The sequence below is a fragment of the Dromiciops gliroides genome, chromosome 1, assembly GCF_019393635.1.
Source record: "Dromiciops gliroides isolate mDroGli1 chromosome 1, mDroGli1.pri, whole genome shotgun sequence".
Lineage (NCBI taxonomy): Eukaryota > Metazoa > Chordata > Mammalia > Microbiotheria > Microbiotheriidae > Dromiciops > Dromiciops gliroides.
In genome coordinates this window covers 109,683,290-109,708,277 of record NC_057861.1, presented here as the reverse complement: position 1 = coordinate 109,708,277, position 24,988 = coordinate 109,683,290, and the positions used below count along the sequence as shown (strand labels likewise).

Below are 24,988 nucleotides of genomic sequence, written 5' to 3'. Positions count from 1 at the left end.
TTGTTCAGTCATTTTCCAATTGATGGATATCCCTTTGATTTCCAATTCTTAGTGACCACAAAAAGAGCTGCCATAAATATTTTGGTACAAATAGGTCTTTTTCTCTCTCTTGGAATATAAACCTTACAGTACTATCCTTTCACTTATATAGACTCCAATCACTTTACAATTTCATAGATTGTCTTCAGGAATTGATATGGTTGAAAAATCTGTTCCCTTGTAGCTATCCTGGTATTAGGCAGATACCCTATCTGGTCCACAGTAGAACATGAAGCCCAGTCAAACATCATACTTTTTGAGCTTGGTCATACCTACCAGAGATTATTCTGTTGGGATGGCTGCCTTCTTGTCATAATGATGCATTTGAGTGGAGTTGTCATAAGGACTTTAACTCCCCAGTTCCTAATTCAATTGCCCATGCTTTTGCTAAGTACTTATTTTTTATTATGTGCTGGGAATACAAAAACAAAACAAAACAAAAAGCATCTCTGTCAAGGACCTTACATTTCTCTGGCCCAGGTGGGGGTAAGGGGGATGGATAAAAATATATGCATATATAAATGCAATTCATTTCTAGGAGGGAGAAGGCACTAAGAGCTAGGGAGATCAAGAAAGGCTTCCCACAGAAGACAGTTACTCTGAACTGAGCCTTGAAGGAGGCTAAGGATTTTAAGAGGCAGAAGCCAGATGATTCATGTTCTAGGCATGGAGGACAGTCTTCTGGAATGCTGAGTTCAAGTTTGGGGAACAGTTTAGCTGGAATGTAGAATACACAAAGGGAAAAAAAAGTGAAAATGTGAAGCCTGAAAAGGTAGGTTGGAGCCACACTGGGAAGGCATCAGAATGGTCATCTGCTCGATTGCTATAGCAGCTTTGAAAAGGGTTCTTGAATTTGTTAAGAACATCATCATAGCATCCATCAACAATTCACTCACCAGTCATTTGTTTTTAGGGGAGGACTACAGTGAAGAAAAATTGTGCAGATCCTGTGTGGCATGAACAGATCATCTTCAAAGAAATGTTCCCTCCCTTGTGTCGAAGAGTTAAAATCCAGGTGTGGGATGAAGGCAGCGTGAATGATGTGGCCTTGGCAACACACTTCATTGATTTGAAGACAATCGCTAATGAGCAGGATGGAGATAAAGGTAATCTGAAATGTGACCAGCTTCTGGGTCAAAGTGGCTCCCCCAAACATCACTGATTGAGTTTTTTTTTTCCTTTGCAAAAGGTAGGATTGAACTTGGTCATAACAAGTTTTCTTCTTACTCCAACAATCTATGTCTCTATGATTAAGTAAAAAATATGTAAGAACATGGAAAAATAAGGATCATCTATTGACACTATTACTTATTTTTGAGTATATAAGTTACATTTTGGACATAAAAGTATTTTGAACAGCATAAAAGGGAGGGTTTGTATACTAGCATCTAATAGCCTGAATTCCTTAAAAATGGAATAGGTATGGCCAGCATATCATGCTTAAAAACCATGCTATTAAAGCAGGTGCTGAGCATGGCAAACTGTCATTTGGTTACTAGCTCAAAGATTCTAGCTTAAACTTTATTTCTTGGCTTTCCTAACTTTGGATCATTCTAACACTTCATTCTCTTCCTTAACATCCAGTCTATCACTCCTGTATATCAAACTCATTTAGCACCTCCCATGTCCTACTTCCACCATCTTTGTTGATATAATGACTCAATGCTTTCCAATTCATTGTTTAAACTCTGACCTATACTTTGGCCACACTTTTTCTTTCTCTTTCTGAGACCTCTCATTTTTCCCCTTTGAAATCAATACCTAGTTGGAGCTTCTGCATTCTCCTTCCATATCCCATACCCTATCATAGTATAATTCCCAGCTACCTCCTATCTTCCAGCATTCTGTTAACCTTTGCCTTGCCAATGTTGTTGCCTGATAATTTTGTATTTATTGTTGTTGGAGGCAGGGATAATTTTGCATTTTGGTTTTATAGTATTATGATGCCAATTGTAATATTTTAATTCTAGCTGTAACATTTACATTCCTCCTGGTCCTAGAAGGAATCAAAACTTCCCCTTGCTGTAACCTAAATATTTCCAAGTAAATGCCACACTGATTTTTGAGGCCTGATTAAAATATCCAATGAAGCACAATAATCGGTAACACCTCCAACTGGAGATAGCACTTTCTAACACAGGAAAGAGGGAAGAGAGCTGAGATTAGGGATATGCAAAGTATGCATATGCCTAAGGCATAAGAAGGAACACTTTACATGACATTTAAAAAAATAAATGCATATAATTTAATGCCACTCTTCAAGGCATGCAGGCATTTTGTGAAAAGTCAAGTCACATATATTGCAGTGAAGGTTCAGTGCCTCTGAGTTACCGCAACACTCTGGAGAGCAATTTTCAAACTTTGCTCAGAGCACAAATATGTTTAGCAGAGACTCTAAGTTCTTTTGATTTCTTCATTCTTTGCATAATGACTGGTCTTGCCATAGGTACATTAGTCCCTTGTGAGCCATGAAATAAGGCAAACACGAGGAAGGAAAAACTATTGCCTCCTATCTCAGCTCATTTGGAGTTAGTCCTGTCAGGTTGAGAGGTGAAAATATGTGGTTCCTTTGCTGATGTAAGATCAAGCTGTTCTCCTCACCACCCACCGCTTGATCTCTCTGCATCATTTATTCATTCCTTTGTTTTTCTTACAGATTGTCAGTGAAAGAGATATAGCCTGAAGAATAATTCTAATGATAATGAATGGTTATATCAAAGATAATTAGGTATGGTCAGAAATAGAAGTATGTCTCTTTCTTTAAGAAAACAAGCTATGAAAGCACTAATTGACAAAAAGAGATGAATTCATGGCAACAAAATAGTCTATGAGCTCATTCCTTATTTTAAAAAGGATTCAAGGGGGCAGCTAAGTGGCACAGTAGATAAAGCACCAGCCCTGGATTCAGGAGGACCTGAGTTCAGATCCAGCCTCAGACACTTGACACTTACTGGCTCTGTGACCCTGGGCAAGTCACTTAACCCTCATTGTCCTGTTGTTTTTTTTCTTTTTTAAAGGATTCAGCATAGGGTCACTTTAAATACCAAGCTTCTTATTACATCTAAAATAGTATTTGATATAAATTTGACTAGTGGTCTAATAGAAAGCACAATGATCTGGTCCTTTCACTGGATGATCTAGGGTACTAGGTCAAAGAGGTCACTTCACATTTTTGGGGACATGTTTCCTTCTCTACAAAATGAATTGGATGATCTCAAAAACCCTTCCTAGTTTTAACATTCTATGTCTATAATTCAGATGTGAAGCATGGTATATTGAATGGCAGGCCAGTCTTGGAGTTAGAAAGACCTGGGTTCAACATTTGTTTCTGGCTGTTTGAATGTGGGCAAGTCACTTACCCTATCAGTGACCCAAGAAATTCAACGTTCTCTCAACTGCAAATAAGGGGTTGATTTGTAATAGAGGTAGAGGTTTCCATATTGGGAGTACCCTACACTAATGAAATCATGACTCAACGTAAAAAAAAAAAGTTATAATGCAACTTTTCAGCAGTCTTTTCATTTTTCAAGGCAAAGTTCATCTGTACATTTAGTTTGCCCTGTGAATAACATGGGCAGCTAGATGGTGCTGTGGATAGAGTGCTGAGCCTGGAATCAAAAAGACCCAACTTAGAATCTGGCTTCAGACACTTACTGGCTATGTGACCCTGCCTAGGGGCAGCTAGGTGGTACAGGGGATAGAGTACTGGGCTGAGAAACAGGAGGACTCATCTTCCTGAGCTCAAATCTGGCCTCAGATACTTACTAGCTGTGTGACCCTGGGCAAGTCATTTAAACTCTGTTTGTCTCAGTTTCCTCACACATAAAATGGGGATAACAATAATTAGCATCTATCTCCCAGAGTTGTTGTGAGGATCAACTTATAAAGTATTTAGCACAGTGCCTGGTATACAGTAGGTGCTATATAAATGTTAGCTATTATTATTATTTGCTGTGGTGGTAGTTATCATTATCATCATCATTACTTTATGGATCACCTTAGGTTTCCTGCCCACCTTTGGACCTGCTTGGATCAACCTGTATGGCTCTCCCAGGAACCACAGCCTGATGGATGATTACCAGGAACTGAATGAAGGCTTTGGAGAAGGGGTCTCATTTAGGGGCCGCATCCTGATAGAAGTTGCTGTGGAGATTCTCTCGGGTGGGACACAGGAGTCTAAGTTTTCAAAGGCCCTGAAGGACCTCAAGCTCTCTAAAGACAAGGCTTCCAAAGGCTCGGGAAAGGACAAGACAGACAAATCGGAGGAAGGAAGAGCACACCCGCCTTCAGATAAGACCAATTCAACAGAGGCTGAAGTAGAGCCTTTTGACGTGCCACCAGAGGTTAGTCAGAATGGGCTTATGGTTAGAGCATGTGATGCTGAGTGTAGTGAACACCTGCAGAGAGTTTTCTAATATCAAGTGGCTACACATTTGATTTTCTCCATAGAGTATAAATAAGCTCCCTGGAGCCAGGGACTATTTTCCATTTTGGTTTTGTATGGCCGGAACAATGCCTCGTATCTATTGGTTGAAGGTGGTTAATGAATATTTGATGGATTAGAGTAGATTGAACTAATAATATTGGCAATAGTCCAGTCTTCATTCTTCAGTATCGGCCTTCCCCTTTTCTGTCACACATCATAACCATCTGCCCTGATCAAGTTCTCTCCGACTTCCTTTGTAGATAATAGATTCCCATAGAAACTAAACTAAAAGGAACTAGTAAGGGGAATGTGTGTACCCGTATACATATGTGTGTGTGTGTGTGTGTGTGTGTGTGTGTAAATATTATGTTTTAACAGGTTTATTGCCCAATTACTTTCAGATTTTTCCTGATTTCTATTAGATTTTAGAAACAATTAAAAGCTGACCAGCCAAGACAGGATGAGGACTGAGACTGGAGGGATAGACCAAGGGCAAGCTGGGTACAGTGGGGGGAGGGGAAGAAAGAAACTAATTTCTTTTCTTTATCCATTGAAGCTGTGAGAACAAATGAATATTGATTGGAGGTAGGGTGAGGAGGTGGATAGTCTTATCAGTTCCTGTTTTCCTCTGAGGCAGTGTGGTACAGTAAATAGAGTGCTGGACTCAAAGTCAGGAAGACCCAGGTTCAAATCTCTTCTCTGACCCTTACTGGCCATGTGACCTCTCAGTTTCTACACCTGTAAAATGAAAATGTGAGACAAGATGGTCTCCAAGGCCTCTTCTAACTCTTATTCTATGAACTCATTACAATATCCGGAAGGTTGCCTTGTTCTGGGTCAACTGGTACAGAAAGAGATCAGAAGTTAAATGATGAAAAGCTTTGTGAAGTGCTGCTGCTCATCACTTTACCTTAGATACGGTGATTTATGAAATAAACCAGACTTCGCCGTCTGAAAGAAACCTCGAAACTGAGGCCTCTATCAGGCATCTAGTTGAAGTCCCTCTTTTTACAGAGGCCTCTATCCCTTGGCCTTGATTTAATCTGACCCTCTCCTGAGCATTGCTTTTACAGCCAGACAAACTGAGACCTGGAAAAGACCTTAGCTTAAAAAGGCAAAGGTATCCCACTGCATGGACTTTGGCAACTCTGGGGGAGAAAGTGAGGCTGATGACTCCACACAGCCCTGCCTCACTGAAATCCAATTCACTTGCCGATGTCATTGGTCTTCAAGAATCTAGTACAAAGAACAGCAACAAAGTTGCAGCCTATAGAATCTTTCTCTATAGCCACAGTGGCAGCAAGGTGGTGTGATAGATAGCACTAGCCTTGGAGTTAGAAAGACCTGAATGTGAATCCTGCCTCAGATACTTAATCACTGTGTGACCCTGAACAAGTCATTTAACCTCTATCAGCCTCAGTTTCTTCATCTGTAATATGGGAATAATAATAGCATCTATCATATAGATTGTTGTGAGGATCAAACAGGATAACATATAAAGTAGTCTGTAAACCTAAAATACTATGTAAATGCTATTGTAATTACTATTATTAGTGAAAGATATTATTTGGACTTCCCTATTGATTTCACTATTTCTGACTGTTGTCACTATTCAGTTTCCCATGTTTGAAACTTTGGTATTCTCTTTGACTCTTGACCTCCTTTTTCATACCAAGTTCTGTTAATTGCCCTTTGAAACATCTTCCATCCTTGTTCTCTCTGTTCCCACTGTCAGCCAGCCTGTGCTGGCCTTGTTTTTTTCCCTATTTCAGTCACCTTCTCATAGGTCTTCATGCGTCCATTCTTTTCTTTCTAAGAGCAATCTCATTCACTCTCTCATGTCTTTCCTGCATCACCTTCATTTCTCTTTCCATTTTTTCCTCTACCTCTCTAACTTTATCTTCAAAGTCCTTTTTGAGCACCTCTATGGCCTGAGACCAATTCGTATTTTTCTTGGAAGCTTTAGATATAGGGGCCCTGATGTTGACATCTTCCTCTGAGGGTGCCCCTTGGTCTTCCTTGTTACTGAAGAAACTTTCTATAGTCCTCACCTTTCTCTTTCCGCTTATCTTGCCTTTCTTTTACTAGACTTTTAGCTCCTTAAAGTGGGGCACTGTTTCCAGGCTGCAGTATCCCAAGCTTAAGAAGTCCCAGGTGGTATGATTTAAGGAGAATCAGGTTCTTCCCTTGCCCAGCCTGTTTCCTGGTCCTAGATGACCCCACACCAACTTGCCAATCAACCAGCTTTGTGTGTTGTGGTTGTTAGCTCCGATGAGCCTGTGCCCCTCCCCCACCTGGGCCACTTCTACTTGAGCCTACCACCTGGTTCTCAGTAGGGGTGTAAAATCCAAGTTCTGCTTTAGCACCAGCATAGACCCCTGTAGTCTCTCCCCTGCCCAGGGCTCAGCCCACTCACCAGACTGTGAGCTTAGTTCCAGATGACCCTGGTGTTTCAGCTGATTCAGAGGCTCTGGGGGTCTCCTTCTCTGGTGAGGACTTCCTGAGACTGGATCTGTGTCAGGGTGACTGTGGGGTTGGGCCCGACTCCTGTATCAGCACAGCAGCTCTCTCCTTCTGACCTTCCAAGCCGTTCTTGGTTAGAAGATGATTTCAGCACATTCTTCTGTGAGTTTTGCTGCTCTGGGCATTTTCCTATTACCTTATTTGGATGTTTTTTGGAGCGATCATGTCATGACAATCTCATTCACTCTCAAGGCTTATGTAAAGAGTTGATTATATCACTTATCTGCTCAAAAAAAATCTTTAGTGGCTTCCCATCAAAAACAAGGACTCCTTTTCCTGGAACACAAAAATTTCTAGAATCTATATTACTCTAGTTTTCTACAATAACTCCTTATTATTTCCTTCCCCATACTTTATGCTCGATCTGAAACGGACTATTCTTTCTACCCTTTACTTTTCTGTTCAAGGGTAGCTATATGGTATGCTCCATCTAGTGTCAGGAAGCTCTGAGTTCAAATCTGGACACAGACACTTCCTAGCTTTGTGACTCTGGGCAAGTCATTTAACCTATTTCTGCTTCAATTTCCTCAAGAATAAAATGGAAATAACATTAATACTTACCACACAGGGTGGTTGTGAGGATCAAGTGAAATAACATTTGTAAAGCAATTGAGCACAGTGCCTATCACAAGGTAGGTGGCTCAATATATACTTCCTTTATCCCTCCCCTCCCTCTCTTTCTTTTGCTTCCTTTCCTCCTATCTTTCTTCCCTCTTTTCTTCCCCTTTCCTTTCCCTCCTGCTCCCCCTTCATGGGTTTCTGCAGAGTTCCTTTAGCTTGAACTAGGGTGCTGGCCATAAGTGGAAAAAGGGGGATGGATGGATGAGTTGTTGAGGTAAAATTCATAAGATTGAATAAGTGGTATGATAGAGAATAGAGGTGAAGAGGATGCCAAAGTTGCAACCCAGGGTGACTAGAGAAATGGTGGTACCTTCTGTAAGAAACAGGGAAGTTGGAAAGTGATAGATTTAAGAGGAAAGATAACGAGTTGTGTTTAAGATAGGTTTTGTTGGAGATGCCTGTCTAGTTTGAAATATCCAACAGGCAGTTGGTAATGGGACGCTGGAGGTCATAAAGGAAACTAGGGCTGGATATAACTCTGGAAGCTAGGTGGTGCAGTGGGTAGAGCACCAACATGGGAATCAGGAAGACCTGAGTTCAAATTTGGCCTCAGACACTTTCTAGCTGTATGACCCTGGGCAAGTCACTGAACCCTGTTTGCTTCAGTTCCTTTTTCTGTAAAATGAGCTGGAGAGGGAAATGGCAAACCACTCCAGTATCTTTGTCAAGAAAACCCCAAATAGGGTCAAGAAGAGTCAGACCTGACTGAAACACCTGAACAACAACTTAGTCTGACCAAGGCAATATTATGCAATTTTAGTCACCTACAAATTTGCTCTATTATTTCAAGGATATCTTGAAATACAAAAATAAAAATTAATTAGGACTAAAAAATACCTTCTGGGATGGGATTCAAGTGACCCACTTGGCTGAAATGCCCACTAAAGAATCAGGATTTTCCAGAAATGCCCAGGGTAGCTTCAATGTCTACTAGGCATTCCCACCATCAGAGCCAGGAAGGAGAATATTCTTCTGGGACCTGCAGATGGCTAAAAGCAGCTCGTAGCTGAGTTGGTACTTGGTCCAGGACTGTACTCCTTGTGCTTGTTGACAAATACTATGCTGACAGATGGGTTCATGTGAAAATGAATTCTAACATTCTCCTGGGATTTTCTGCTAGTGAATTCATGGATAAAAAGGGGCCTTGTCTTTGAGCCATCATCTCTTGAGGTTATGTGTCCTTTCAATAGGTCTGGCATCTCCATTCCTATTAACTTAGGTGTGTGCCAAGAGAGGTAGCATAATATAGTGGAAAGGGGGTTGGATTTATAGCAGGAAGATCTGCATCATGCACTTTCCCATGGCATTGTTTAGTCAGGCACTATCTCAACTCAACCTGCTGTTGCTGACTCTACAGTATGCAAGTGGGAAAGTCTTTCTATCTCCCCAACTGAAAGTTAGGGTTTTTTCCTACTAAATTTCCTGGATCACTTTTCCTGATTATCTCTTATAATTCCATCATACTGTAGCTTGTATTATACTTTGCTGCATCTATTTTGTATCCCTCAGGAAAATCTGAGCACTCTCTTTCTCACTTCTTTTCGCCTTCCCCTTCTCTGTCTCTTTCTCCCTTCTCTTTTCCTCTTTTCCTTCCCTTTCTCTTTCCCTCCCCTTCCTTCCATCCTTCCCTCTGTCCCTCCCAGTGTTTAGGGACATGGGAGAGAGAAAAAAAAATCTTGATAATTGAAAAAAATAGTTAAAAAAGAAACCATAGAAAATAAATGTATCAAAATTAAACATTAAATATATATGCATATATACACACATATATGTTTATATATATATATATATATATATATTTCCTTTAACTGATTTAACTCAGATTAACTTTTACCTTATTTAAAAACAAGGTGGGAGGGGGCAGCTAGATGGTGAAGTGGTTAAAGCACCGGCCCTGAATTCAGGAGTACCTGAGTTCAAATCTAGCCTCAGACACTTGACACTTACTAGCTGTGTGACCCTGGGCAAGTCACTTGACCCCCATTGCCAAAAAAAAAAACAAAAACAAAAACAAAACAAGGTGGGAGCAGCTAGGTAGCACAGTGGATAGAGCACTGGATTTAGGAGGACTTGAGTTCAAATCTGGCTTCAGACACTTAATACTTACTAGCTGTGTGACCCTGGGCAAGTCACTGTCCCACAAAAAAACAAAAACAAAAACAAACAAATAAAAATAAGGTAAATAAATATTTTAAGGACAAACCTAAGAAAATTATAGTTCATTCTTCTATGAAAACATGTTCAGTAATGCTTTCTCTTTCTTTCTAAACCAACGGCTCTTTCTAACTTCCCTGCTTTCACACACACACACACACACACACACACACACACACACACACACACACACACACACACTCATTTAAGTTTTGAGTCCCAATTTCCTGCTATAAGAAATGAGGGGACTGGACTATTGATCAACAAGGTTCTTCGGCTGTAATTGCCATGATTCTTTATAACACTAGCTACAGCAAATGCACATGGGTTCTTACCATGATGCAAAACAGATTGATAGTCATTTATTCAGTCAATAAGAAATGGACTGAGAGCCTACTGTGTATGAGGTTTTTTGTCAGGTGCTGTGGCTGGGTCTTCAAAATTCAAGTTAGGCCTGAAACAATTCAGACAAACAGCTCCATTTGGATCAGTTTTCTGATCTCGCTTTGTGCTAAACATTGGCTAATCAAAGTGCATGTTGAGCTAATATAATAAGTCATCTGTAATTTATGCAGGATCAATGCTTTGAATACTGGAGTCAGGTAAACATTGCTGATTCAGTCTCCTGGAAGAAAAATAAATCTATGAAACTAAAAATATCCCAAGCTGATATTATTGAATATATGTTATCTCTTCTATAGATTGTATCAGAAAAATATGAAGATTTCCTACTCTTTGGAGCATTTTTTGAAGCCACTATGATTGACCGGAAAATTGGAGACAAACCTATTAGCTTTGAGGTTTCTGTAGGTAAGTCTGGCCTAGAGCCTGTTAGGACAAAGATTAGTTCAATGTCGACAGTTATGTGTTACTTTAACAAATGATTCTTGTCCATAATGGTGCAATTAGGTAGAGGAAAATTTTAGCTCCACACTTTAATAGGAAAACAAAGCAAAACACTATTTAGTGAATTTATTGCCAGAGTAATCTCCTTTATTTTGGCCTATCATTTCTGAGATGGGATTTTAGACCCAAGACAGGTTATGAGATGGCTTTCTTCTCACAGATTTAGTGTGATGTTGCTTAGTCATGCTGGAATTTTGAGACTTAATTCAATTCAACACAAATTATTGTTCCAGGCACTGTTCTAGACACCAGGAATGGAAAAAGACAAACAGGAAACCGTGCCTGTCCTCAGGGAGTTTACGTTTTATTGGAAAGAAACAAGTAAACAATGTACATAATAGAAATATAAAGTTAGTAGGGGAAAGATCTATAAGTTTATCCACTGACTCTAAAGCTAGTGTTCTTTACATATATCAACAATAATAATAGATAGCATTTATATGGCACTTTGGGCAGCTGGGTGATACAGTGGCTAGAGGACTGGGTCTAGAGTCAGGGAGACTCATCTTCCTGAGTTCAAACCTGGCCTCAGACACACTGCAGGGGTGACCCTGGGCAAGTCACTTCACTCTGTTTGCCCCAGTTTCCTCATCTGTAAAATAAGCTGGAGAAGGAAATGGCAAAGGACTCTAGTAAAATCCCAAATGGGGTCATGAAGAGTCAGACAGGGCTGAAAATGACTAAACAACAAATACAGCACTTTAAGTTTGGCCAAAGTGTCTTATATGTTCTCCCATTTGATCCTCACCCTGGAAGGTAAATGATATGATTATCTCCATTATACTGATGAGGTAACTGAAGCAGACAGAAGTCAGCTGACTTGCTCAGGGTAACACAGCTAAGTTCTAGAGCCAGACTTGAACTCGGGTTTTCCTGACCCCAGGTTCAGTGCTCTAGCCATTGTGCCACCTATGTGTCTAATGGCTCATTTGGACTCTGCAATTTCATCAGCTTTAAAGGGTTATAGGATCATATTTTATCTAGAACCGAAGGGACCTCAGAGGCTGTCTTATCCATTCCCCGCATCTTACAGCCCAGGGAGGTCCTATGGCCTGTCCCAACGTACCATGGGCAACAAATATCAGAGGTAAGATTCAAACCCACAACCTGGGACATCAAAGCCAGTATTCTTAAGGTGGAACATGGCAGATCTATGATTTCATCAGGTTTAAGGCTTCTTCCATGGACATCCATGACAAACATTCTACACTTGAACAAACTTTCTTCATGAGTTGCTCTGATTGGGGAGAAACATCCCCTGTTAACAACACCTCCCACCCCCTGGTAATGAGTAGCTTCAAGATCAGCCATGTCTTGGGTGACAGTATGCTTTTTATTATTACAAGTCCAGTTTTCTGGTCTGTACAATGAAGGTGATACTCATTTCCCTGGGTTGCTGTGGGGTCCAGATGAAATAGGGTCTGCAAAATGCTTTTTAGATCTTAAAGTTATATCTATCAATTATTTCTATTGTGTTTTAAACTTCTCTATTCATTACCCAAATTTATATATAATGTTATTCTGCTTTTTTTCCAAAGTCTCTAGTCTTCACTACAAAATTCTGTTCCATTTAATCTGAACTAATTCAAATTAATGATGTTTTACTTTTTTTAAAAAAGAGCCAGTTAGGTGGTGCAGTGAATAAAGCACTGGCCCTGGATTCAGGAGGACCTGAGTTCAAATCCAGTCTCAGACACTTGACACTTACTATCTGTGTGACCCTGGGCAAGTCACTTAACCTTCATTGCCCCACCAAAAAGAAAAAGAAAAAGAAAAAAAGAAAGAAAGCTAAAGCTAAAAGAAGAGCCAGCAGTATACACCATATATAGTCAATTGAAAGACATAATTCCTGCCCTCAAGGAGCTTACTATCTAAAGAGGGTGATTTTGAGATAGGATTTTTTTTCAGAGCAATGAGGGTTAAGTGACTTGCCCAGGGTCACACAGCTAGTAAATGTCAAGTGTCCGAGGCCAGATTTGAACTCAGGTCCTCCTGAATCCTGGGCCAGTGCTTCATCCACTATGCCACCTAGCTGCCAACTAAAGAGGGTGATTTTAACCTACAATCTCAATTATTTTATGTAACTAGTATAGCTTGGAGATTTCAGGTTGATATCTTAGTCCCCCTACCCCTGTTCTTGTTGTGTTTAGGAGAAAACTCCAAGATCCTTCCTCTCCTACATTTTATCAAGCAGTTATCTTAACTCTGGACAATTCCAGAGAAGATCCTTGACCTTACAACTCCTCTCTCATTCTTCATTTCCTCTTTAAAGGTAACTTTGGAAATCTGATTGATGGGGGTTCTTACCACGGGAGTAAGAAGAAATCTCCAGAAACATCAGAAGAGGAGAAAGCACCTCTGCTACAGGAAGGCGACACAGATGCTGCCCATGACATTGCCATCCCTACCATGTCCACCACACACCCTGAGAAGCCCCTGGTGACAGAAGGGAACAGGTGGGGGAGCATCAGCCTTGATGAGTCATCTATGTTTCTGGGTTGGGCTCTGGGCCTTCCATCACAGGAGTGTGAGTTAAGAGCTCCTTCATGTCCCCAGACCCAGAGAACTCAGTTTTCCTAGAACTAGTTAATCTATGAGTACTATTCACTACTTTAATGGCCTACCCAAACTTATTGAGTGGAAACAGGCAAGTGGCACATTTAAAGGGACAATCATAATGATTCATATCATGACATCATTCACTTATAGAACCTTTTTATTCAGGCATTTCAAAGGCTAATGAGGCCCCAGGCAGATTCAAGGAAGCAGAGGATTTGGAAAATCTCTAAAGTGTCTTCCAGCTCCAAGATTCTGTGATTCTATGATTTTTAACTTTCAGGCTCGGAGGGACCTTAGAGATCATCTAATGAGAATGAGTATGCACATATGTATGCGTGTGTGTGTATACACACACACACACACACACACATGTATATATATATATACACACATACATATACATATACATCTATATACATGTGTATCCATACATACACACACACACATATATATATATATAAATCTTTAAAAATCTTAAAGTGTTCTATTCATGTCGGTTATTATTCTTACCATTATTTAGTCAGAATTTTTCATTTTACAGAGAAGAAAATCGAGAACCCAAAAGGTCCAATCCAATCCAATGAATGTTTATTGAGTGTCTAATGTGTTCAAAGAACTGGAAATACAGAGACAAAAACAAAAGATGGTCTTTGCCCTCAAGAAGCCTCTGTTCTCCAGAGACAGTTACAACATATAATTGGATGTGTATATGCATGGTAATTTGAGGACAGAGGAGGAACTAGCAACTGAGGGGATTAGGAAAGGCTTAAAAAAATAAGTGTCCCCCGAACTGAGCTTTGAAGGGAAATCGGACTAAAGGAAAATGGTTTGAGAGAGAGGGGAAAATAATTTCGAGGAGGAAAATTTTATTTATTTGAAAAGTTTGATTAAATATTCACAAGCATTTCTTCATTCTGATAAATGTGGACTGGATGTTAGACTGGTGAAATATTTACTAATTCTAGGGCTACAGAGAAAAACAAAAGATAATCCTTGCTTTCAAGGAGCTCAAGGGTAGACAATATGTAAACAACTACCTATGAACAAACTCTATACAGAGGGAAGGCACTAGAATTAAGGAGGATTAGGACTTGATTATAATCTGGCAAAAAGGGGGCTCTTCTGGTAGTTTTCTCACCAAATCCTACCTTAATCGACTGTTCTTTGCTATGCAAAGGGGAACAGAAGAGAGAATGTTGGACTCTCAGCTTCTGCCCTTTATCATGGTCCCATGTATGCATAGTCAGCCAACCCAGTAGTTTCTTAGGTCATCTGAGAGTGAGCTTTTCAAGTCCTGTTATCTTCAAATGCCATTTCTTTCATACAAGGTGAGGGCCAACCTCCAGAGTTTTCTTCTCCTCCCTGGTAGCCACCATACTGCCCTTGCAGATCCCTCCTTGTTTCTTTTCCAATTTTCTATACTTCCCATCTCTATGTATTGCCACACATCTTTTTTTTTAGTTTTTTTGGGGGGCAATTAGGGTTAAATGACTTGCCCAGGGTCACACAGCTAGTAAGTGTCCAGTGTCTGAGGCTGGATTTTAACTCAAGTCCTCCTGAATCCAAGGCCAGTGCTTTATCCACTGTGATACCTAGCTGCCCCTATTGCCACACATCTTGAGACAGAAATTTTATTCTTCCCAGTTATTGAAACTGGAAAAGGGAAAACTGTCCCAGCATTGGCTGTTGATTAATCCAAAGAAATATTCGAACCAAGTGAAATATCATTTGGGAATTTATTTAATCACAGGAGTCTCAGGGTAATCATTTTAACTGAGTTGGAACAAAGATAGCAGTTTGGTTCCTGACCTTTTCCTCTCCTGCTGCAATAACAAACATCAATTTCTGCCAAAAATGTATTTGGCTCCTCTTACAATAGATCAGGCATCTGTTGGGTTATTATCCTACAAAATATACTGCAGGGACTTCTTTGCTAATTTTATTGTTTCCCTTGGAAGGAATTTGTGCTGGAAAAAACTTTAAGACCCTTCTAAGATGAAATTCATTCTTCAGCTCTATAGAACAGAGGGAAAAAGCACGAGTCTCTTAATGAATGAACCATTCACATTGGTTAATTCACATTTACCATTACTACCATCTTTCTACTAATTCACATCCTTTGACTTCAGGTCTAAGTTGCTTTTCTTGTCTGCCACACAGTTTTCTTCTCTTCACTAGACTCTTCTTTGCTGTGTGTCTCTGGGGTTCATGCTATGTAGGGATATCCTCTTCCACTTTCTCCAACTGTCTTAGAAGGTTAGAGCACACAGGATGCTAGAGATCACTTAATCCTGAGGAGAAATTTGAGTTTCAGAGAGAAGAAATTATATGCCCAGCAGAATTGGGACCAGAATCTATGTTGTTTTTAAACTCAGATCAAAATTCTTTCTACTGTATCATGCTCCCCTCAGTCATTTCCTTTAGGGTCCAGTTAAATATTTCCCTTAAAAAAAAAGCCTTTCTTGACTAACATTACTCCCCTATATCACATGCCTTCTTCCAGCACTTCTGCTGAGAATTTGTGCTATGCTTGATACAAAGTGGTATAATATAGATGAAAGGCCTCTGGATTTGGAATTAGGAGTGAAGATGTAACAAGGGGAGGGAAATATGATATTTTTCCCAGGATGCCAAGATGCAGAGGATATTAATAGCACATACTCCTTCAGCAACGGAGAAACAATTGAATTTAGGACTCAATTAGCAAGAATAATTAACTTTGTTTTTGGATACAATCAGAGTTCAGTCACTTTCCCAGACTGGCAAAGCCAGTAAGTGTCTGAGGCTAGATTTGAACTCGGGTCCTGCTGATTCCAAGGCTAGTGCTTTATTCACCGCACCATCTAACTGCCCCAAGGATAATTACTTTTAAAAGGAACTTATCAGGTATTGAGTGTTCTTTCTTCACCTTTGGCAGCAGAGTGGTCTTGCTGTATCCAAGGTGTCTATTGGTCAACCCCCTCAACTGAATTTGTTTTTTTGAAAAAAAATTAATTTGAGAGTACTTGTGTTTCTTTGCAAATTCAGGCCTTAGACCTGAAAAAATGCCGGTTACTACTTGGGTTCAAATCCTAGAACCATCACATAGCAGCTGTATGACCTTGGATAAGTTATTTTTATCTCTTTAAGCCTGTTTCTGCCTCTATTAAATGAGGATTATAATACCTGCCCTACCTAACTCACAGGGTTGGTGTGAGGATTAAAAGGATTAAATGTGATAATGCCTGTATGGTCTTTGTGACCCAGAATACATTATAAAAAGTTATCTATAATTATTGGATTTGTTATTCTTGTGGCCTCCTGAATGTTATTTATTAATTCCATGTTGCACTATTCCTATCTATTGTCCAAAGAATGAGGACTCAGGCTATTGTTCTTGGACAAATCCTTGAATTCAGCTGTGTCCAACTCACTGTGACCCCATCTGAGGTTTTCTTGGCAAAGTTACTGGAGTGGTTTGTCATTTCCGTTTTCAGCTCATTTTACAGATGAGGAAACTGAGGCAAACAGGAAGTGATTTGCCTGGGTCCCTACAGCTAGCAAGTGTCTGAGGCTGGATTTCAACTCAGGTGCTCCTGACTCCAGGCCTGGTCCTCTATCTCCTACACTGTTGAGCTGCCCATGACATGGAGCTAAATTGTCTCAATAATAACAATTCAAGATTGAATATCTAAGGCATATTTGTAAGATTTGGTCTTTGTATTTCTAGTTCCTAGCACATGGTAGGCAGTTAATAAATGCTTGCTGAATCAAAAAGCAAAATTTTATAAGCACTTTAAGCTTTGCAAAGCAATTTACATTTGATCTTACTTGGGTCTCATAAGGCAAATAATACAGGTATTACTATCCCCATTTTATGGATGAGAAGAGTGAGGCTCAAAGAGATGAAACTACTTTTCCAGGCTCATAATAATTATTAAGTGTCAGAGTCAGGATTCGAATCCAGGTTTCTTCTGACTCCAGGTCCAGTGTTCTTTCTATTATGCTACTCTGCTGCTCTGAAACTTGCTCAATCTTAACCAACTACAATGTACAATTTTTTTTTTTTTGCAGGAATTATCACTACTTGCCATTTGAAGCCAAGAAGCCATGTGTCTACTTCATGAGCTCATGGGGAGATCAGACCTTCAGGCTCCATTGGTCCAATATGCTGGACAAAATGGCAGACAGCCTAGTAAGCACTTTTGACGGGGTGAAGTTTTTAAAATTAATGAAGAACCAGGGGGACAAGAAACATTTCTCAGCTACCCAGGAAAGAGCCTTGGCTTGTATTCTACCAACAATTTACTGAGCTTGAACAGTTTGGCCAAGTTCCTCTTCACTCCGCCCACCCCCACTCCCCATCCTTCAAATCATTCTAGGAACAAGAAATTTATTTTGTAAAATGTAAAATTTCCTTAAAGATAGAAGGCTCCAGAGCTGTGGGCTAGATTTTAAAGAACTGAGCTCTTTGGACACAAGGCCAAGTCCAAGATAACTCTGTGACATGGAGTCTTTGATGGGCTCAACTTTTACAGTCTGTTAATTACTTCAACCTCTATATTATAGTAGGCATTTTTATCAATATGCTCCCTCTCTGTTCATATTTGAATTTTTTTCATTTTCTAATGAGAGGATTTGCCTCTTTTAAATAGAATTTCAGGCATCAGTAAACATATGGGGCAGAGGGGCCTTTTCCTTCTGTTCAATTATGCCTAGCTACTTGGCAGATGGATTTGTCCATGTGTAAGACTCACTCTTCTATTTTGGGCAAAATATGTTTCTAAGAGTACTGATTCAATTACATTTAAATATTTATTGTTGTTACTGTTGTTCTGTCATTTTTCAGTCATGTCCAACTCTTTGTGACCCCATTTGGGGTTTTCTTGGCAAAGATACTGGAGTGTTTTGCTATTTCCTTCTTCAGCTCATTTTATAGATGAGGAAACTGAGGCAAATAGGGTTAAGTGAGTTGCCCAGGGTCACCTAGCTGTAAGCTTCTGAGGCTATATTTGTACTGAGGAAGATGAGTCTTCTTGACTCTAGGCCTGGCATTCTGTCTACCTTGCCATCTAGCTGTCCTCAGTGATGACCTAGAACAATCCTGTTATTCTCTTCCTGACTTCAGGCCTAGTTCTCTATCTGCCCTATTTATATTTATTACACATTGTGTATTCAACATGGTGCTAGAACAGGGAGGTACAGAGTTTAAATAGGACAAGATTCCTACCCTCATAGAGCTTACATTCTTTTTTTTTTTAAAGTGAGGCAATTGGGGTTAAGTGACTTGCCCAGGGTCACACAGCTAGTAAGTGTTAAGTGTCTGAGGCCGGATTTGAACTCAGGTACTCCTGACTCCAGGGCTGGTGTTCTATCCACTTTGCCACCTAGCTGCCCCATAGAGCTTACATTCTTGAAGGAAAATATACCAGCAGCTAGGAGCAGGTAGGTGGTACAATGGATAGAGAAGAGTGTTTGGAGTCAGATAGGATCTGAGTTCAAATCCTCTTGATCCTCTTGATCTCTTTGCCTCAGTTTCTTCATCTGTAAGATAGGAATTGTAATAGCACTTATCTTGAAGGGTTGTTCTGAAATCAAGTGAGTTAACATATGCAAAGTGCTTTGTAAACCTTAAAACACTATAAAATGCTAGCAATTAAATATATATACTATTATTATAAATTAATTTATATTATATATATATATATAAATTTTGTCTATGCACAAAACTATAATACCAAGTCATACATAATAAGCACAGGGAAGTAGCATGATATATTATAAAGAGAAGCTGGATTTAATGGCCATCTCTGCTATGTTACTAGCTGTGTGACCTTGGGTAAGTCACTGAAATTCTCTGACCTTAAGTTTCCTTTTATAAAATGAAGAAGTTGGACTAGATGGTAGCTAAGGTTTCTTCTAGCTCTGAATATTTTGATTCCTCCTAGTGTAGTTTCCTCATTCTTAGGTGATAGTTGAAGCCGTGATAGTAGAAGAATTCAGCAGGGGAGAGAATGTAGAGAGAAAAGAGCTCCCAGGCTAGAATGTGAGAGGAAGGCAGTTTTGGAGGTGAGGTGATGGGAAGGGCAGTAGAGAGTAGATAAATAAAGATCCAACAAAAGAGACAGAATAAGTGATCAGGTAGCTGAAGTAAAACCAATCAATCAGTGTATATTAAGCACCTACTGAAGAGAATTACAGAAGGGGGGGGGAGATAGGAGGAGGAGGTGGTGGTGGTAGTCAACAGCATCAAAAGCTTCAGAAATAAAAAATAAGATGAGGACTAAGAAGACTACATTTTGAAATAAAGCAATCTTTGCCATTTTTGGAGAATGCAGTTTTAGTAGAGGATTAAGATAGGAACCTAGATGGCATGGTGTTAAGAAATGAAGGGGTGCCAATTGTGAGCATAGATGACTTTTTCTAGGAGCTGGTAATTAAGGGGAGAAAAGATTTAGGAAGATAGTTTGAAGGGATATCAGGGTCAAGTAAAGGCTTTTTAAGGTTGGGGAAGGCTTAAGTATGTTTGTAGGGTATAGAGAAGGATCTAGTCTATCAGAGGGGATTGAAGATGAGGGAAAGAAATGAATGATGAGGCAAGTGTCTGGAAGAAACAGGAGAGGATTGGATCAAATTGGACTTCTATTTGTATCTCCAACGTCTAGCATAGGGGCCGGCCCTTAGGGTGCTTAAGAAGGGGATGCTGGGGCAGTGAAGTGGCACAGTGGATAAAGCACTGTCTCTGGATTCAGAAGGACCTGAGTTCAAATCTGGCCTCAGACACTTGACACTTACTAGCTGTATGACCCTGGGCAAGTCACTTAACCATCGTTGCCCCCCCCCCCCAAAAGTGGATGCTGACTGATCCATTAATTAATTATTATCTAGTGCAAGACTCAGCCCTGGTTATAAACAACCTGGGGAATAGCCCTCCTCAACCTGGTATCACATAAAATTCGCTGAATGCAATGTAAGCAATCATAGGAAGTCACAGGTAAGATCTCTCTAAAGCAACTCATGAGTTTTTCTTCTGCTTTTTGTTTTCAGGAAGAAAGTATAGAAGAAGCAAAAGAATTGATCAAAGTTTCAGAGGAGGAATCAGAAGGGAAAATAAAGGCTGCTCTCAACAACTTTATCAGTCAAAGCAGGTACTTAAGAGAAATGTCCCTATTTAATTAATTGGAAACTACAGAAAAGATTTTTAGGTGGGGGGGGGAACAAAATAAAGCCACTTCTGAGAAGCGTATTTTTAACTACCTGGAGAAATGGTTAACTATGCAGTCAAAGGCACAATTTGACAGTTTTAAATTACTAATCATTTTATTTGGAGATATTTTTTACAAGATAGTAACAAAATATCTTTCTTTATGTCCCTTTTCTGCACTCTTTGTTATTTCTTCTATATGATTTTTATTAATCTAATTTTTATTAATTTTTTTAAAATACAGAGATTTTAAAAATTCTTTCTTAGTTTCAAATTCCCTCCTTCCCTCCCTCCTTCTATCCATGAAGCAGGCAAGAAAAAGAAAGTCTATTACAAATATGTGTAGTCATGTAAAGCAAATTTCCATATTAACTGTTTTCAGAAAAAAAAAAGGCAAGAGAGAGAAAAAATGCTTCTATCTACACTCTGAGTCCATCAGTTAATTCCTTGTTCTTAAATGAAGCCAAAGTTAAACTTCATAGACTTTTCTCAAACTTCAATAATTCGATGATTCTTATCTATGGGAATTCTCCTTTCTACTAGGCATAAGTTATTTTTTAACTTCTCTTTTTTTTCTTGATGCTTTTCCAGATTAGGAAACTGAGGCAAACAGCGTTAAGCAACTTGCCTAGGGTCACCCAACTAGTAAGTGTTTCAGACTGGATTTGAACTCAGGAAGAATGAGTCTTCCTGGGGGCAGCTAGGTGGTGCAGTGGATAAAGCACTGGCTCTGGATTCAGAAGGACCTGAGTTCAAATTCAGCCTCAGACGCTTGACACTTACTAGCTGTGTGACCCTGGCAAGTCACTTAACCCTCATTGTTCCCCCGCCCCATACACACACACAAAGAATGAGTCTTCCTAACGCCTGGTCCTGTGCTCTACCCACTGAACCACCTTGCTGCTGCATGCACTCATAAACCATTGAACAAGGATGCCTTGTTGTAGCACCCTGTATATTGCACCCTAAGCAAATGCTTCCATTATCTCTACATAGCCCTGACTCTGCTATCAGGGAAATGGTGCTTCTTCTGGAGTCAGAGGCCCTCGGTTCAAATCCCTCTTCATATTCTTACTGCCTGTGTGACTATGCACAAATCGCTTGATTTCTCTGGGCCTCAGTTTCCTCATCTGTAAAATGAGGGGGTGGGATTAGATGGAGTCTGTAGTACTTTACAATTCTAGATGTTTGGTTTTATAAGTCAAGAGAAGACTATTGAGCTTAATGATCACAGTTACCTCTGTTATGACTGTCAACCCCTTTTTATAAGCCATGGTATCATCTAATGAGACCCTGAGGGCCAGGATATGGTTCAGGGGCCCTCAAGCTCCAGCTCTTCCCTAGGTGGTGGGGCTTTCCATATATAAACTAAGAGCACTGCAGTACTGTTGATTATACTTCCCAGTGTGGTGAGAAATAGCCCTCCTGAGCCTATTGCATACCTCATGGCTCTCCATGGCATCTGGACATGACTAAGGTATTCCTCCGGCAGCAGTGTAGCACAGTGGATAAAGAGAATCAAAATATGTGAATGGACTAGGGTATCCACCAGATGGGGGAGGACCCATACTGTTGAGAAAAACCAATGGATTTGAGGATCTATGTATGCCCCACCCTCCAAAGGTCACAGGGGGACCACTGAAAATTAAGTTCTAAAAATAGTCAATAAGTATTAAACACCTACCATGTGTCAGACACTGCCCTGAGCACTGGGCATACAAAGAGAGGCAAAAGACAACCCCCTGACCTCAAGGAACATACAATCTAACAATAATGTTAATAATGATACAATCTAATAATTTGTTAGCAAGTTAACACATACATACAATCAATCTATATACAGGATATATAGTGTGGTAAAAAGTTTTAATAGTCAGTTAGATAATGGAGAGACGCCAGTTTTTTTCTTCTAGGACCACCCTTTTGGGGAGGAGACCAACAGCATGAGCTGCACACACCAGTCCGCCTGCGACGCACGCCAGATTGCCTGCTGAGCACTCGATTTCTGGGGTGCGAACTTAAAAGGCAAGGAGAGAACGGAAGTGGGGCCTTTTTTCCTGTTCCGCTGGTCTCCTGGCTGCGCTGCACAGACAGACGCGGACTGGAGTTTGACTCGGCCCGGCTCTCGGTTAACAGCATGCACTTGACTCGGTCTCTCTCCCCAAAGGTGGCCTTGGGTTTTGGTGAGTTTTATACGGAATATAGACTAAGCCTAGACTTAAGACGATTTGTATTGTATTTCTACTTTCCTATCCTTCTAATCAATATCACCTTGTGACTACCATACAATAAAAGCTCTAACTAGAAAACCAGAAGCTTCTTCCATTTACTAGTCTGGGAGATAAATTAAGGGAAAGGTTAAGTAGGGGAGATTTATGATCTAATATCCAATTTTAATCTCACAATAGGGATCAATTAATAGAAGGAAGGCACTAGAATTGGGAAGGGCTGGGAAGGGCTTCGTGTATAAGGTAAGATTTTAGCTAGGACTTGAAAGAAGTGAGCGAGGTCAGGAGGTGATGAGGGAGAGCATTTCAGACAATAGGGACAGCCAGGAAGAATGGACTGAAGCAGGAGAGAGGAGAGAGAAGTGTGGCAGGCAGACCAACCAGCAGGGTATTGTAATAGGTCAGGGATGAAGTGATGTGGGCCCATACCAGGGGGGACTGTTCTGTCTTCCATAGTTTCCCAAGGAGATTATGCCAAAGAAACTTTTCTAGTGACCCTGGCTTGTGAAAACAAATCTTGTGCCAAATAACATTTAAATGAAAATTTCCTTGTTACCAAAACATTACAAAGCATTTGCCAATTGCTTCCTTATTTTGAGGCATTGTCAATACAACAAAACTCTCAGAGACTTAGAACTGTCCATTGGAGTTGACTGAAACTGGATTTGCCCTATATGTGAACATCTGTTATTATGGTGCATACTTTGGTGGTGGGATTGGGGTATGGGTAAAAGAAGAGGGAAAGAAGGGAGCCATAGAGAGCATCTCATTCTTTATGCATTGCCTGCAGTACCCCCTTGCAATTAGGATTTTTTTCTTGGCAGCTATAGTGTCTTCTTATCCCTCTTGTGATAATCTAACTTTTCAAGGGCTAGATTAAGTCCTGGATGATAAAAATAGCAGCCTGAGAGTCTTTCAGAGCTCCCATTCAGAGCTCCCAAATAGCTTTGCCTGCTGTCCCTCCCTTCCCTTTCATCCTTTGCCACCCCTTTTCTTTTTAAAAAGAAGCAGTACTGCTTAATTAAGATGGCTCAAACTGAACATCTAAGGGCACCTCACAGCATGTGTAGGTCTAATGAAGTAAGAGGATGTCAAGCATTCTGATGGACTGTGTTGAATTTTAAACCTTATGGCATGTTTTCTGTGATATCCAATGTAGGATTACATTTTTTAAAATTTAGTAATATGTTACTACTTTTGATTTTGTAAATGAATGGAATCTAAGATTGAATGTTATGGAACTTAGTTTTGCAGGCAATTTTAAGATTATATATTTTCTTTAATTTTGTTTTGTTTCATGGATCGCTATGGCCAAATAACATTTTCAAGTAGCCAGCTTGCTGGTGATAAATTCTCTCCACACTTAGCCAGGTTTGTTCACAGAAGGACAATTTAAAACCTGCTACCAAGTCTGTATTTGATTCCTTTTCAGAGCTTGTCAGAGCTCGTTCTCTGCTGCCATTAACCTTAAGAACTCAGAGTAGCCTTCTTGCCACAATGAGGCATCAGACAAAGACTTTGTGCTGTTTGTACTCACCTATACACATACTTTCCCATCTATATACTTCCCTAGAGGCAGCTATGTCACTTAGTAGAGTGTTAGACTGAAGTCTTATTCAAATCTTGCTTCTGATGTCTCCTAGCTGTGTGACCCTGGGTCATACTGCCCATCAGTCCACCTTGCTTTCCCCATACGTAAAATGGAGAGAATAAAAGCACGGGGTTGTGAATATTGAATGAGATAATACATATGTTTTGCAAGCACATTAAAGTGCTATTACATATGGGTTATTTAAATCCACATAAAATTTTATTAGAATCATCTATGGGCACATTAAGATCATCCTTGATTAGGATATTAGTAGGAAAAGGCAGGGTTTTGGTAAGCAATATGTCATAGTAGACCACATCATTATCATCACATAATTGACCAAAAGATATATAAAATATGAAATTCTATTCTATTTATTATTTGTTGATTATGTAAAAAACCCATTTTTTAGAGCCCCATTTAAAGGCTTTCCTCCAACAAGGTGTCTTCTATTCATCCATCCATCAAAATTATTCAAGATTCCTTGAAAGATATAGCAACAAAAATAACCTCATCTAACAACTCTTTGCCCATAAACATCAAATGAGGCTTAAAACAGGAGATGCTCACCAAAGGTGTTCATCACCATTATGGAGGATATCTAGACTAGAGGTCAATTTGAAAAGGGATCCCATTTAGCTAGCTGCTGCTGCTGCTGCTGCTGCTGCTTCTTCTCCTCCTCTTCCTTCTCCTCCTTCTTCACAATGAGGGTTAAGTGGTTTGTCCAGGGTCACGCAACTAGTAAATGTCAAGTGTCT

The 24,988-nt window shown here is 40.0% G+C and overlaps 1 protein-coding gene across 1 annotated transcript in view; it reads left to right on the top strand.

Annotated features, from left to right (window-relative positions):
- The window catches only part of FER1L6 (fer-1 like family member 6), a 178,545-nt gene that overhangs the window by 31,677 nt on the left and 121,880 nt on the right, over positions 1 to 24,988 (top strand). Inside the window, exons 9-14 of the mRNA XM_043991801.1 lie at positions 953 to 1,145; positions 4,042 to 4,382; positions 10,465 to 10,573; positions 12,942 to 13,125; positions 17,282 to 17,402; positions 20,255 to 20,355. Of these exons, the coding sequence (XP_043847736.1) occupies positions 953 to 1,145; positions 4,042 to 4,382; positions 10,465 to 10,573; positions 12,942 to 13,125; positions 17,282 to 17,402; positions 20,255 to 20,355 (1,049 nt within the window). The remainder of the gene's footprint in view (positions 1 to 952; positions 1,146 to 4,041; positions 4,383 to 10,464; positions 10,574 to 12,941; positions 13,126 to 17,281; positions 17,403 to 20,254; positions 20,356 to 24,988) is intronic.